The following is a 15,559-nucleotide window of genomic DNA, read 5'->3' as shown; positions in this document are numbered from 1 at the left end:
GGTCCAGACATGGGTGCCCTCAGACACATCATGATACCAATTGAGCTGCTTCTTTGCTACCTCCTGCTGTACACTGTGGATGCCATTTCATATGGAAACCAGACAAATATCCTGATGCACCTTCCTTCATCCTTGGAATCCTGGCCACCTTCCTCAGACCCCTTTTCCTGCCAGACCCTAGTCCCCAAATCCCTGCCTGGCTATACTCACATGGCCCGTCTACCCAAGTTCCTGATAGGCCTGCCACTGATGATTGCACTGAAGGAAGCTGGCTGCTATGCTGATGTACAGGCCCTGCAGCTTCAGCTTTACCGTCTGGGGGGTGTAAATGCTACACAGATCCTCTTCCAACATCTTCAAGGGCTGGAGAAAGGCAGAAGCATAGGGAGGGGAGTGTCAGTGGATGCCCTGGCCTCTGCTTTGCAGCTGCTGGCCAAGGAGCAGCAAGGCCCAGAGAGGGCCCGACGCTCCCTCCCCATCGAGGACTGCAAAAATGAGCAGGAGCAGAGTGTGCACAATATAGTCCAATGGTTGCCAGGAGTAGGAACCTTCTACAACCTGGGCACAGCTCTGTATTATGCTGCTCAGAACTGCTTGGAAGAGGCCAAGCAACGAGGCCAAGATGGGGCCATAGATATAGGTTATGACCTTCTGATGACCATGGCTGGAATGTCAGGGGGGCCCTTGGGAGTAGTGGTCAGCACTGCCCTTAAACCTGCAGTGAAAGCTGGGGTTCAACAGTTGATCCACTATTACCATGAGAAAGAAGCAAACATCCCTCCAGAGACCAGCGAGGAAGGCTTGGGCAGCACTTCAAATATGAGTGACATGGCGGAAACAACTGCCATTGCCCCTTTGGTGTCAGAAGAAGTAAAGTCAACTCCTTACTGGGGATGGCCCTTCTTCAAGAATTATAACATAGATCCTGGGAATGGGAGTTTTGGGATATAAAAGGTGGTAAACACTGAATGAATAAATCAAATATTCTGACAGGCTATATGTGTGTGTTCAGAATCTAAATATCTGGTTTGTTATAGAAGGCACTACTGTAAAAGGCAGGAGTTTTGAAGTTTGGGGTTTGGAGTCAGAGGGTTTGGTTTGAATGCAGGCTCCACTTGTTAGAGCCTCAGTGATCACTGACTAGTAACTTAACTTCTTTCTCCAGGCTCAGTTTTTAAAATTTCTAAAGTGGGGATAATGAATTTCACCTCAGTGTGGTTTGTGGAAATCATACACGATGCAATGAACCTAACGTGCATACTTAGCACAGTACCATCAATAAACAGTTTTTATTTTGGTATGACTTCAGCCTTCCCCTTCCGATCCCAAAGTTTCGAAATTCCGGTCCCACCTCCTCTGAAGGAGCCCTAAGCGCTTCCACGGTCCTGAGCTAGTCTCGGTTCTGGGGCTGTAGAGCGGGTTCTCGGAAATCAGCTGTTTGAGTCCTGAGCTGTTCCAGGAGTTGGACTCCTCCCTCCGCAGTCAGCTCGCAGGAGGGGCTTACTTGAGCTGCCCCACCAATCGCTGGAGCTGGAGCTGTGGCTTCCGCTCTGCTTGTCCCGCCCCGCGGGGAGGCAGGCGTTGTGGCGGCACCAATGAGCTCACAGCCTGAAGCGCTGGGCCAGTGTAGGGGTGCGGGGCTGGGAAGGGCGACCTCCGAGGTTCAGCAGCCCACTCCAGCCCGCTACAAGGGGGCGGGCCCGAGGGGCGGGACGAAGCCCAGGGCGGGGCGGGAGACGCTGCTGCGGTAGCTCCGTCTGGGGAACCGAAGCCGAGAGCGGAGCCGCTGGAGGGAGCGAGGACTGAGACCCTAACCAGGTACTGGCCCTGAGAGGGCGCGCGGGGGTTGGGGATGGAGGCGCGAGTTCCTCCCTGGGAAGGGTGGCAGACCCCGGGGGCTACGCCCCGTGGTGGTCAAGCTGCGTCCCCCGGATGAAATAGCGGTCGCCTGCTGCATCCTGGATCAACACCCCCTCCGCTCCAGCCTAGCTCCCCAATCCTAATGCCCTCCTCCCAGCACTCCCCTGACTCGGAACTTAGCATTGTTACATTGATTCAGTGTCTTAGCCATTTACCCTCTAGTCTGTGTAATGTTTGATCTTCATAAACACACAAAAAAATCAATGTCTAAGGGTAGATACAGTTTATTATCTTTATTATGTTAAAAAGCATAAGACACAGAAAGGTGAAACTATTTGCTTAAGGTCACATACAAAAGGAAGTTTATTTCAGAACAGCTTTTTGAACACAAAATGGTATGTGCCTAAGGGAGTGAGGATAACCGGAGAGGAACGTGTTACAGCCCTTAACCTCAAGCGTTCGCAGTCCATTTGAGAAGACCAGATTTGTTTCTTTCGTTGTATGTTTGTTTTTACATTTAAACCTTAGGGTTTACTTGCGGCCTTACTCTTTTAATACCAGCCCACTAGTTCCTTAAGAACTGGGGCCTCGTCATTTTTTTTAAAAAAAGCAATACAGGTACATAGTTATAAAAATCAAGCGCTACTAAAAGGGTTAAATTGAAAAATAAGAGCCCCTGCCCAATCCTTTCCTTCCCGTTCCTACTTACCAGGGGTAGAAAGGCAGCTCATAATTATTCATACTTGTGGAAAAGAACCTCTCTCATCCCAAACATTTTTCTTTGATTTCTAATAAAATCATGTGACTTTTTTTAGACCACAGATGTACTGTTTATTCTTTTCCGTTAGGCCCAGGCTGCAACAAGAACAAGTTTTCATTTCCTAAATAGATAGATGGCAGTGGGCAGGGCAAGGTAGGGAGAAGGATTCTCTGCCCAGCCTACTTGGTGACAGGCAAAAAACAGTTTTGAGTGAAATTTCTGGGTCTCTTGCAAAGTTGATAATCCATGAGCAGAATCAGAGACCAACAGAGGTCATAACAGTCTCACAACCTTAGGGATTGAGTGACTCCTTGCACAGCATTTAAACATCTAGAATACAGCTCGTCCTTCCTACATGGAGAGCAGTTTATAGGGTGTACCTAAGTCCCCAGTAAAGCTTTGGAGCCAGCAAGGATGATGCTGAAATAAATACTTATGACCCACACTGGCTTTTAAATGCTCCAACATAAACGAATACAAACACAAGTAAATTTATTGGGAGAGATAGATGAAATAAAAATGATAGAAATATCATTAATATTTGTTGAAAATTAATAATGGGTACATGGATGATTCTTGTACTATTCACTCTACTTTGGTGTATGTTTAGAAATTACAATTAAAACAAAAAGGCCTTGGGGGGTAAACAAACAAACAAACAAAAAAACAAAAAGGCCCACATATTGGCGCTCTTAAATAGTACACCCTGGACGAATATATACCAAACTAATAATTTTGGTTACTTCTGGAGAGGAGGGGAAGAGACCAAGATTGGGAGTGGGGTCAATCTAGACACCCCCTTTTTTTCTGTATCTTACCTGTGTAATTTTAAAATGTTCAATTTTAATAATAAACAATCATAAGACTGTGGATGATTTAGTCCAGTGAAATTTCCAATTGGGAACCTGAATCCTTCAGACTCAGAACCCAAATGGCACAGTGGGAGAAGCTGCAGAATCTCGACAGCCCATTTCAAGATCTTCTGCACCAGCTCTACACAAATAGCCTCCTGCCAGTGGATGTTCGACAGCAGTTGGCTGTATGGATTGAAGACCAGAACTGGTGAGGCCCTCAGAAAGTTGGGAGTGGGGTGAGGGAGGTTAGGAAAGTGGTTTCATTCTTCAGAGCCCCCAGGGTCCTGGAGACACCAAAGGCCGGAAGGGGTTGGGAGGCCTCAAGACAGTAGCAATCCTGCAGAGATTCTAATCTTTGTCATTCCTGTTCCCCAGGCAGGAAGCTGCAATGGGTAATGATGATTCCAAGGCTAACATGCTATTCTTCCACTTCTTGGATCAACTGAGCTATGAGTGTGGCCGCTGCAGCCAGGACCCTGAGTGCTTGTTGCTACAGCACAACTTGCGAAAATTCTATCGGGACATTCAGGTACTTGGAGGAGCTGGGTATAACAAAGTAGGAATGGGAGCTGAGTGTAGTGGAATACAGTTTAGGGTATGGAATAGGACCTAGAGATGCAAAGGGACGGGCAGATCAGGAGAAAGGGGGACAGAATTTGGACTTGAAGGATCACTGGCAGAGTGAAGGGCAGTGTTTAGATGATCCTGTTGGGAAGAGGCTAGAGTCTGGGGACCTGTGGTAAAAAGGGGAAGAGCTAGAGACCCTGAAAGAGGGGAAAGTACTGGGGTCACTGGTGGGAAGGTTCATTGAAGGCAGGTGAGTTCAATCAATTCTTTCTCTTTTCCTACTGCAGGCCTTCCCCCAGGGCCCCACCCAATTGGCTGCAATGATCTTTAACCTCCTTCTGGAAGAAAAAAGAATTCTGATCCAGGCTCAGAGGGCTCAGTTGGTGAGAACAATTTGGTGGTGATACTGAAAGTTCGTGGAGTAGAGACAGACCATGGAAAGGACTCAGGAAATTTATCTCAGAATAAGATCCCCCATAGCCTGTGGTTTAATTTCAGGGCTGGATTTCAGGGATGCAAGGTCAGAGTTGAATGTACTCAGAGCCTCTTATTTCAGGAGCAAGGCGAGCCAGCTCTTGAAGCACCTGTGGAGAGCCAGCAGCAGCATGAGATTGAATCCCGGATTCTGGAATTAAGGGCTATGATGGAGGTTGGTAGATGTGGCAAGTCAGGGTGGGCAGAACTCCGCCTGCTTCCTCCCACAGAAGCAGCCTCATCTGCGTCTCATCCCCACTACAGAAGCTGGTGAAATCCATCAGCCAACTGAAAGACCAGCAGGATGTCTTCTGCTTCCGATACAATATCCAGAAGTCAGGTAGGTAGCACACTGAGGGGTAGGAGAAAGACAGGTGCCCACTGGAAGGCCAAGGGTGGAAGAAAGCAAAAGGGAAAAGCCCTAGTAAACAGTAATCACCTTTGGCTACCCATCACTAGCTACAGTACAGTCCTGCTGCCATGCGAAACTAGAAATGCCAGCGTGTAGTGGAGGTTGGGCTGGGGGTATGGCTGAGGGACAGCTAGTAAATGTTGAAGGAGATGCATGGGAAACCACCTTAGCTGATTGAGTGGGCTTCGATGGCCTGGAGCTACCTGTGCTTTGCTTGGTTTCCCTTCTTCTCTCTTCAGGATTCCCCCCTCCTGACTCTGACTGAGGTCCGGGTCAGGAAGGTAAGGAAGGAACCCTAGATCTGAGCACTTGTCTCACTTCTGCTGTCATCTAGCGAGGACATCCTCTTTGGACCCCCATCAGACCAGACAGCAGCAGCTTCTGCAGGAAACGCTCAATGAACTGGACAAAAGGAGAAAGGTGGGAGACAGAGGACAGAGGGAGTGGGTAGTAGGGACCTGGGGAAAATGGGGGGTCTGGGAGCCCTGGCCTCTGAGCCTTGGCTTCTTTGTGCCTTCTTCCCCAGTTGGATGGTGGAGGGTGGTGGTGAGAGGGGCTCAGCACTCACTTCATGTCTTTTCTAGGAGGTGCTTGATACCTCCAAAGCACTGCTAGGCCGGTTAACCACCCTAATCGATCTACTGCTGCCTCAGTTGGAGGAATGGAAAGTCCAGCAGCAGAAAGCCTGCATTGGAGCCCCCCTGGATGGAGGGTTAGAACTTTTCCAGCTAGAAAAGTGGTGAGAGGCATCTTCCCACCCTCATGCTCACTCAGCCCTAGTCCTAACCATTATCCCCCTGTGCTGTGTAAGTTGCAGTGCCCTGTAAAAGGAATTGCTCTCCTTAACTTAACCTCTGCTCCCCGGAATGATCCCAGCTCCCTTATCTGACTGCAGCTACACTCTGCTCTTCATTCTCACTACCAAGGAAGCCCAGAACCCTTCCTTTTTAATCACCTGAGAAATATGTTTTCTAATTGTTTTGAGGGGGAATGAAGATAAAGCAAAAAAGAAAGAGAGAGAGAGAAAATACTTATTTAGCTACTGTAATACTGTTAAACAAAAATTGAATCATACTGTTCATATTTTGAGACGTGTCGGCTTGTTTTTTTTAAACTTAGATGTATGTTGTAATATTTACCATGTTACTTTTAATGGCTGCATCATGGTTCCCTATAGAGAGGTAACATATTTAATTAACTCTTATTTTTGGACATTTAGTTTTTAATTTCTTACTATTTTTACCAGTAAACGTTTTATTTTATGTTAATTTTATTGTGATGTAGAACAAAAAGGACTGTGTCCTTCAATATACTTGAAAAGTACCTACTGTTTTAAATTTTTTCTCATGAGGAAATTCATTGTAATTTGAACTATTAAAAATATACCACAGCTGTTCAGGTATATTGAAAACAGGTGTGTATTGCTTTTGGCACAGGGTCAGTATTTAAATTATTTAAATAACCTCACAGCTACATCTTTATTTACATTTCTAATTATTTCTGTAATGTAAGTTGCTAGAAGTAGTATTCCTGGGTTGAAGTATATACCTTTCCTTGCTGATAGTGATGGTGTGTTATTGTGTTGGTTCTTTGTTTCATTGTTTTTAATAGAGCCTTATTGCTTTTTGTAATTATTATTAATAATATAATGTGTACTAGTTGAAAAAATTTCAGACAACTTTAAAGAGAAAAGAAAGTAAAAATCACCCATCTGCATAATCTGATCATGCAGAGGTATCCACTGTTGATGCTTTTAAATACTTTTTCCAGATTTTCCCTGTGCGTGTACACAAATATACATCTACTTTATTTTATTTATTTATTTAATTTTTTTGGTTGGGGGGAATATTGGGGAACAGCGTGTTTCTCCAGGGCCCATCAGCTCCAAGTGGTTGTCCTTCAGTCTAGTTGTGGAGGGCGCAGCTCAGCTCCAGGTCCAGTTGCCGTGTTCAAGCTTTAGTTGCAGGGGGCACAGCCCACCATCCCATGCAGGAATTGAACCGGCATCCATGTTGTTCAGAGCTCATGCTCTAACCAACTGAGCCATCCGACCGCCCCAATATACATCTATTTTAAACAGAAGCCAAATCATATATCTGTACTATCTTGTAATTTTTAAAAACTTAATATTTTTGTACTTTTTTGGGTACATTTTTTTTAAATTAAATTTATTGGGGTGACAATTGTTAGTAAATTTACATAGATTTCAGGTGTACAATTATGTATTACATCGTCTATAAATCCCATTGTGTGTTCACCACCCAGAGTCAGTTCTCCGGGTACATTTTTCATGTTAAGTATTTGAGCCTATATCATTATTTTTAATGGTTGCATAGTATTTCATGATGTAAATATGCCATAATTTACATACCTAATACCAATTTTTTCTAATTTTTCTATTATAAATAACAAAGCTCTGAACTTCCTCATACATTTGTCTTTATCTGTTTGTCTGATTATTTCCTTAGGATATATCTTAGAAATGGAATACTACAAAATCTATGCATATTTTTGAGGCTTTTTGAAAAATAGTTTCAAACTGCTATCCCAATCTCTTTGCTTAAATGTAGCATATGATTGTTTTCCTGTCACCACATTACCTATTATTATAATTTTTTTATAGACACAGTAAAGTATAGAAGTCAAAAGTGTGAATTGTGCAGCCAGACTGCCTGGGATTACATACAACTTCATTCCTTACTAGTTTTATGACCTTGAGCAAGTCACTTAACTTTTCTGTGCCTCAGTTTTATCATCTGTAGAATGGGGACAATAATAGAATCTACCTCATAGGGTTGTTGAAAGGATTAAATGGATTAATATATGTAAAACACTTAGAATAAATAGTACATAGCAGGCTTCATGTGAAAGTTAGCTTTATTATGTTAATCTTTTACCAGTTATATGTGAAAATAGCTTTGATTTTCATTTCTTGGATTATGAGTCAGGTTGAGTAATCAGTGCTTCCTGAATTCTTTTTTTATCCCAGTTTCTAACTCCCACATAGTTAAAGGGGAGCTCTTAGAGCCTGTTTAGGGGTTCCAGGAAACTCATGGATTCTCTCTCCCTTGGATTCTATCATTCAGGTTCACAAATGGAGCAAAGCTATTGTTTCATCTGCGGCAGCTTTTGAAGGAGCTGAAGGAATTGAGTCGCCTGGTTAGCTATCAGGATGACCCTCTAACCAAAGGGGTGGACCTGCGGGAGGCCCAGGTTACAGAGTTGCTACAGCGTCTGCTCCACAGGTCTAGAGGCCAGGGAGGGACTTGTAGGGAGGGCAAAGGGAAGGAACAAGAGGAGCCGTTCTTAAAGATGCTGAGCTGTATATTCTCTCCACATCTCTCTTCCCAGAGCCTTTGTGGTAGAAACCCAACCCTGCATGCCTCAAACTCCCCATCGACCCCTCATCCTGAGGACTGGGAGCAAGTTCACTGTCCAAACAAGGTTGGCATTTCAGAACTCATTCTTGCTTCCTTATTCCAGGCCTGATACCATTCATTTCCTGGCTTTACAGATCTTCCCATTCTTGGCTGTTTGTTCTCTTTTCCCCTCAATCCACCTACCTTCTAATCCCTTCTCTTATCTTTTTCAAACATCTGGTCTTATCCAGGAGGTTGAGGTTGACCACTTTCCCTCATCTACCTCTCTTCTTCAGGCTGCTGGTGAGACTCCAGGAAGGCAATGAGTCATTGACCGCAGAAGTCTCCATTGACAGGTAAATTGGGGCAGGTGAAGGATGGGACCAAAGGATGGCCAGGACATGGGCTGGTGGGCAGAATAGACCCCTCTTCTTCACAACAAGGCCCTGTGGCTGTGTTCTTTCCCCTTCTGTTCCTACCTCATAGAAATTGTAACTCATGCCTTTTGTTGAGGACTTACTATGTGACATACAGCTTGCCAAATACTCATTTAATTGTCTAGGAATCTTATGAGTTAGATATTATCAATGCACCATTCAAACAAGCTTGGAGAGATAATATCTCTTGTGCAAGGTCACATAAGCTAGGGAGCTGCAGATTGGAGTTTGAACCCAGGTCTCTCTGATCCCAAAGACCAAATTCCTAACTTCTCCACTGTTTGCTTCCCAGTGATTTTTATTTTTTATTTTGTTTTTTGTATTTTCAGGAATCCTCCTCAATCACAAGGGTACGTACCTGAACAGGACACTGCAAACATGTATATACCGTGTGACTGGTACAACCACATGTAGCAGTCCTGATGGGGGCACAAACGAGGGGAGGCTGATTTTAGTGGGGTATAGGCAGAAGGCGAAGGGGAGGGCTGAAATGAAGTGGAACTTTCGTTTTCCTGCTGAGTTTGTAGAATAACTCTACTTCTGTTCTTCATATATCTTCTTCCTCCTGAAACAGCTTCCGGAAGTTCAACATTTGGACCTCAAACCAGAAAACCTTGACCCCCGAGAAAGGGCAAAGTCAGGGCTTAATTTGGGATTTCGGTTACCTGGTAAGAAGGGTTAATAGCTTGAGCTTACTAGTCCATTGGAACAGGCTGGGGGAAGTTCCCAGGCCTTGGGAAGTCCTGAGGGCAAAATGGGTTCCAGGGACGCTGAGGTCCCTCCTCTGGCATTCTCTCTCTCCCCCAATTCACAGACTCTGGTGGAGCAACGTTCTGGTGGTTCAGGAAAAGGCAGTAATAAGGTGAGGCCTGGATAGAGGATTTGGGGGAGCAAGAGGAAAGTACCGAACGACCTTCTTACCACTGTGTCTCCGGCTGTTCCAGGGGCTGCTGGGCGTAACAGAGGAACTGCACATTATCAGCATCACAGTCAAATACACCTACCAGGGTCTGAAGCAGGAGCTGAAAGTGAGTGAAAATGGAGGGCAGGGAGAGACGAAGCAGATTTGGGAGAAGGCGTAAGAGGGATGAAACGGAATTCTCTCAGGGTGAGATGTTACCTCTTGCCCCTACCAGATGTCTAAAGCTAAAATCACCCCCGTCTCCTCTGTGATTCCTGTCTTCCCAGACGGACACCCTTCCTGTGGTGATTATATCTAATATGAATCAACTCTCAATTGCCTGGGCCTCGGTTCTCTGGTTCAATCTGCTCAGCACAAACCCCCAGGTAGAGGTGGGGCCAACAGGTGAAGGATGGTGAGGAGGGGTGTGGAAGCTTGATGTGTAGGCGCTGCTTCTGAGCCATCCTGCTCTCCTCCCACCCTGGCAGAATCAGCAGTTCTTCTCCAGCCCCCCCAAAGCCCCCTGGAGCTTGCTGGGCCCTGCTCTCAGTTGGCAGTTCTTCTCCTACGTTGGCCGAGGCCTCGACCGGGACCAGCTGAGCATGCTGAAGGACAAGCTGTTTGGTATAGACCTCCTTCTTTTCTCTCAGCCCAGCCCTCTGTCCTTTCCATCCCAGCACCCCTAGCCTGTCTCCTTCCATCATCTGAACTACCTGTCTGCCCACAGGGAAGAACTGTAGGAATGAGAGTGCATTGTTGTCCTGGGCTGACTTCACTAAGGTAACTCCCTGCATCCTGGGCACCTACATCCCAGCCCCTAGTCCAAAACTCTCCCCTCCCCCAACACTTCTTCCGTACAGCAGGGGCTCTTGCTCCACCTCCCTTTCTGCCTTTCCATTCCTCCTTTAGCGAGAGAGCCCCCCTGGAAAACTACCATTCTGGACATGGCTGGACAAAATCCTGGATCTGGTACATGACCACCTAAAGGATCTCTGGAAGGATGGGTAAGGCTTTGGTCAGCCTCTCTCTGCCACCCCACCCCACTCCAGCCCAGCTGCCTTCTGGGCTTGAAAATGGACTCTGTGCGCCCTCATGTGGTAAATAAGGAGAGAGAGCAAAAACTGGTACAAGGTCACACCCCTTCACATTTACACTAACACTGAGTTTCCCCAAAAATAAGACCTAGCCAATGAGCTTTAATGCATCTTTTGGAGCAAAAATTAATGTAAGACCCAGTCTTATTTTACTATAATATCAGACCGGGTCTAATAATATAATATAATATAATATAATATAATATAATAAATATAATATATCATATAATATAATCAATATAATATATAATCAATATAATATAGTATAATACAAATTTTTGCTCCAAAAGATGCATTAGAGCTGATGGTCCGGCTAGGTCTTGTTTTCGGGGAAACACGGTAGTTGAGGCCATTATTTGTTAAGCATCTACTGTGTTCCAGAGCCTGCTGGGTGCTTTCACGAATTCTGCCATGTAATCCTCATAAGTATGCTCTGATGGATGTTGCCACCCTCGTTTCAAGTGAGGAAACTAAGGCTCAAGGAAGTCAAAGAACTTACCCAAGGGGCCGAGTTGGGATTTGAACCAGGGCCTGTCTGATCCCAACCCTATGCTCTTTCTGCCATACTCTGCCCATTTATAGGGCACTTTGCCTTTCACAAGATGCTTTTCATCTATGTGAGCTCACAGAATCTTCACACACACACACACACACACACATACACACCTCTTCCAACCTTGGGGGTATATATTGTCAGTAAAGTGAAGTAACTTGGCCATAGCAGGACAGTTTGTAAGTGGCAGAACCAGCGCCAAAACTTGGCACTGTCTCCCTACCTAAGGATCAGCGGCCAGGAGGGCAGGAGCACCTGACAGCTGCTTTCTCCCCTCCAGACGCATCATGGGCTTTGTGAGCCGGAGCCAGGAGCGCCGGTTGCTTAAGAAGACCATCTCTGGCACCTTTCTACTGCGCTTCAGTGAAACATCGGAAGGGGGCATTACCTGCTCGTGGGTGGAACACCAGGATGATGGTCAGCTGCTCTGCCCGGCTGTTCCCACAGCCTCTCCTTTCTGTCCCTCTGCTTGCCCTTCACTTCCCTGTCTCTATCCTGTATCCCTCGGCAGGTCTGGGGTTGGGCAGCCAGGGTGAGGAGCGCCCAGGCTCAGCCTCTTCCCTCGAGCCTGCCTTTTCCTACGTCCACTTTCTAGATAAGGTGCTCATCTGCTCTGTGCAGCCCTTCACCAAGGAGGTGCTGCAGTCACTCCCGCTGACCAAAATCATTCGCCACTACCAGCTGCTCACTGAGGAGAACATACCTGAGAACCCACTGCGCTTTCTCTACCCCCGAATCCCCCGGGATGAGGCTTTCGGGTGCTACTACGAGGACAGAGGTGAGTCTTTTACATACTTTCCTGGGAGATGGTAGGGATTCTCAGGCATTCACAAATACAACTCCTTCCTGCCAAACATGGGAAAATCAATATCCAGAGAAGGTAAGGGACTTGTCCATGGGACACTGCTAGTTAATAAGGAGATGTGATTGTCAGGACCACCTATACTGTGTCCAATCCCTTGACCTCCCACCTCCTGTGTATGTTCCCTACAGATAATCTCCAGGAACGAAGGAAATACCTGAAACATAAGCTCATTGTGGTCTCTAACAGGTGAGATATGGACTCTTTGGCCATCCTCTCTAATCCTTTTTGGCTGACATAGTGACATAGTGACCCGAACCTACCCAATTCCAGTCTCTCTGGCTTCTCTCCTATTGACCCACACTCTCCAGCCCTCTCTATTTTCTAGTCTCTCTCCTCTCTATTTTTCCACTGCCATCCTTAGGCTATCTCCACTGTGGTTCCCTGATAATAATAGTCATAATCATTGATGGTAATGGGCATCTTGATGCCAAACATGGTACTAGATATTTTTAGAACTTTTTAGAAATTTAATCCTCATGAGAATCCATCTGAACAGGTAATACTAACAGCCACATTTAATGAAAGTTTATTATGTACCAGGCACGGGACTAAACCTTTGTGTTCATTTTGTCAGTTATTGAATCTATAATAGTCCTGTGAGGCAAACACTATTATTAACTATTTTCAACTGAGGAGACAGGTTTAATGAAGTGGCGTGCCTAAGGTACATGGCTACTAAATAATCCAAGTCTGTCAGATTCGAAAACCCTGCTTTAAACCATCATACTGCCTCTTGAGTATTATTAGGTGTTGGTTGTTGTTCCCATTTTACAGATGATAAATCTGAGGCTCAGAGAGGTTAGGTAACTTGCCTAAGGTCAACTAGTAAACAATGGGATTCAAACTCTGGAAAGCCTGAATCCAAAGCCTGTGCTCTTAAGCCCTCTGCTCTGTTGCCTTCTTAGACCAGAGAGGTAACCTCTGTTTGCTCGACCATTCCCCACTTAACCTAAACAACTGCCCCTTTGTCTGTATTGGGGTTTCCAGACAGGTGGATGAGCTGCAACAACCACTGGAGCCAGAAGTGGAGTCATCAGGACTGTACCCGGGGCTGGCACCAGGGCCAGAGCTGGGGTTAGAGCCACTGCTGAAGGCAGGGCTGGATTTGGGGTCACCGCTGGAGCCTGCACAAAGCTTGCCAAAGCCAAACCTGGGACCAGAACTGACGCTGGATCCTATTCTAGAACCTATTTCACAGCTGGTGCCAGAGCCAGAGCCAGAGCCAGATTTGCCCCATGATCTGAGACACTTGAACACTGAGGAAATGGAAAGTAAGTGATGAGATGGGGCTGAGGAAAAGGGGATACGGTCCCCTTCCCAATTCCCCTCCCTCACCCATTACAGAAAGGGCCCAGGTCTAAGTTCCTCATTGGAGAGGAGGCTCATTTCCTTGTGATTCCTTTCATTAGGAAATGTACACACCTCCCCCAGCCCCACCTAAGTGCCTCTTCAGGCTCTGTCTAGGCCTCTGCTGCCATCCATCCTTCCTCACTTTCCTAGCTGGGTTGGGAACTCCTTGCCTAAGATCAGGGACTGACTTCTTTCTCTGGACTACCCAGTCTTCCGAAATAGTATGAAGATTGAAGAAATCATGCCAAATGGAGACCCACTGTTGGCCGACCAGAACACTGTGGATGAGGCTCACGTCTTCTACCCCAGCCATTTCTACATAGATGGGCCCTTGATTCCTTCTGACTACTAGGAACTACGTTTCCTCTGTTTTTTCTATCTTTTACCTACCCCTCACATCATGATGTTGCTCTCCGAGGATGGGAAATCAGGCATGTGGCCCATCGAAGCTGGGTTAACCGTGTGATTTGGAGTGAGAGTTAAAAGCATTATGTGGGTAAGGAAGGGGGACCAATGAATCAGAATAGATGTTGTTCTTAGTTCTCACTATGATTCTGGAGGCTGCCTGTTATGCTGGGAGGTGTAGAAGTTCTGGGAACAGGCCAGGACCCTTAGGGGTAAAGGATTCAGGGAAGTTGCTTCTTTCCAGTATGGAAGGATTTCAACATTTAAAAAAAAAATTTTTTTTTTAATTAAATTTATTGGGGTGACAATTGTTAGTAAATTTACATAGATTTCAGGTGTACAATTCTGTATTACATCATCTATAAATCCCATTGTGTGTTCACCACCCAGAGTCAATTCTCCTTCCATCACCATATATTTGATCCCCGGATTTCAACATTTTAATGGCTGGTTAAGACTAATGTGGTGCCCACTAGGTTTGTTCCTCACTGGGGAATAGACACACGATAGAATCCATTTCTTTCTTCTGGTTTCTTCATGTCTAGGATAGCCTTTTCCTTTCTTCCCCTCACTCCTGACTCAAGTTCTGAATTTCCTCTTTTCCTGCAAGGACTGAGCTTTCTGCCTCAGCCACCACGTGAAGCTCCCCTCTGAGGAAGGGAGTAGGAGGTACATCTCTTACCAGTCTCCTCCCCACCTCCCAAGTTGGCCACAACCCATTCCTTCCCCCCCAAAAATAGTCCTCATGTGCCTGTGAAGCTTTGCACAATAACTTATTCTGCCTAGTCTCACTTTCCCAAAGCTTAGGAGACAAATCACTCCTAGAAGCCAGGGATGGTAGTTACTGGGAATTTAGGAATTGCTTCTTATAGTATTAGATAAAATTTGCTATTGTTACAGAAGAAAGGACACCTTGGGTCTTAAGATATTTCTCTATTAAGGTATCATTCCCTTGCTTTTGTGCAATATACCGTTTACCTGAAAAGAGGTATATCCCATTCCTTGGGCATAGACCTGGGCAAAGATCAAGTTCCTAGAACCTTAGAACCTTGAAGGTTTATCATGGGGCTGTGAACAACCTCACACCTTAGCCATTTCCAGGGAACCCCAGGACAACTGCTGTTGCTCTAAGATGTGCTTCTAGTACAACTTGAGATGTAAATGAAAGTGAGGCCCTATACATGTAGATGTTTTCTACCTGGTATGTTAAGGAAGAATCCTATTCAGAAAGAGACCCTTCTGATTATAAGTGGCTAATAAACTTTGTGCTGACCTGGAAGCATTTGCTCCCTGAACTTCTTTACTTCTTTGCTAACAAGACTAATATCCTTGGAGAAACCAGCAGGCAATGGAGGATCAAGGTGAGCAAATCATGGCCTGTCTTCCACCCTCCCCCGTCTGTCCCTCCTGTGATGTTTCTTCTTCTTACCTCCCTATTTAGCACAACTTTTTCTGACCCTTACATTCTTCCAGGGAAGCTGTTATCTATATATGAGTTGGGAAGGGCTAGCCCGTTGTCACACAGCTGGTTGGTGGCAAAACCCAGAAATAAACCTGAATCTGTCTGACTCCAAAACCTATGCCTTTTTGATTTTGTGATGATGGTGAAAAGGAAGGGAAATAATCACTAGCCCCTTCCCCTTCTCTTTCTTTCACAGGTAGTTTAGA

At 45.7% G+C, this 15,559-nt stretch overlaps 2 protein-coding genes across 2 annotated transcripts; both read left to right on the top strand.

Moving 5' to 3' along the window:
* On the top strand, positions 1–951 carry APOF (apolipoprotein F; the record flags this gene model as incomplete). Its single annotated transcript, XM_081059964.1, has 1 exon — positions 1–951. Exon 1 carries the CDS (start codon positions 10–12, stop codon positions 949–951), a length of 942 nt encoding a protein of 313 aa, XP_080916090.1. The 5' UTR covers positions 1–9.
* Positions 952–1,603: 652 nt separating this feature from the next.
* STAT2 (signal transducer and activator of transcription 2) lies at positions 1,604–15,469 on the top strand. The gene is made up of 24 exons (XM_081061472.1): positions 1,604–1,818; positions 3,539–3,682; positions 3,850–4,003; positions 4,329–4,424; positions 4,598–4,690; positions 4,780–4,855; positions 5,262–5,347; positions 5,512–5,666; positions 8,014–8,172; positions 8,279–8,371; positions 8,583–8,642; positions 9,053–9,073; positions 9,298–9,391; positions 9,538–9,585; positions 9,668–9,751; positions 9,912–10,010; positions 10,113–10,248; positions 10,352–10,404; positions 10,534–10,628; positions 11,552–11,688; positions 11,867–12,049; positions 12,265–12,322; positions 13,124–13,407; positions 13,696–15,469. Exons 2-24 carry the CDS (start codon positions 3,552–3,554, stop codon positions 13,836–13,838), a joined length of 2,538 nt encoding a protein of 845 aa, XP_080917598.1. The 5' UTR covers positions 1,604–1,818; positions 3,539–3,551; the 3' UTR covers positions 13,839–15,469.
* Positions 15,470–15,559: the final 90 nt, after the last annotated feature.

The sequence above is a fragment of the Rhinolophus hipposideros genome, assembly GCF_964194185.1.
Source record: "Rhinolophus hipposideros genome assembly, chromosome: 9".
NCBI classification, from domain to species: Eukaryota; Metazoa; Chordata; class Mammalia; order Chiroptera; family Rhinolophidae; genus Rhinolophus; species Rhinolophus hipposideros.
Note: the sequence above shows the minus strand (reverse complement) of the source record. Positions and strands in the feature narration are given on the sequence as shown.

Coding starts and splice junctions, on each gene's coding strand:
- STAT2 (XM_081061472.1), top strand. CDS start 3,552: ATGGCACAGTGGGAGAAGCTGCAGAATCTCGACAGCCCATTTCAAGAT. Junction 8,372..8,582: donor AAGTTCACTGTCCAAACAAG/GTTGGCATTTCA, acceptor TCTCTTCTTCAG/GCTGCTGGTGAGACTCCAGG. Junction 8,643..9,052: donor GCAGAAGTCTCCATTGACAG/GTAAATTGGGGC, acceptor TTGTATTTTCAG/GAATCCTCCTCAATCACAAG.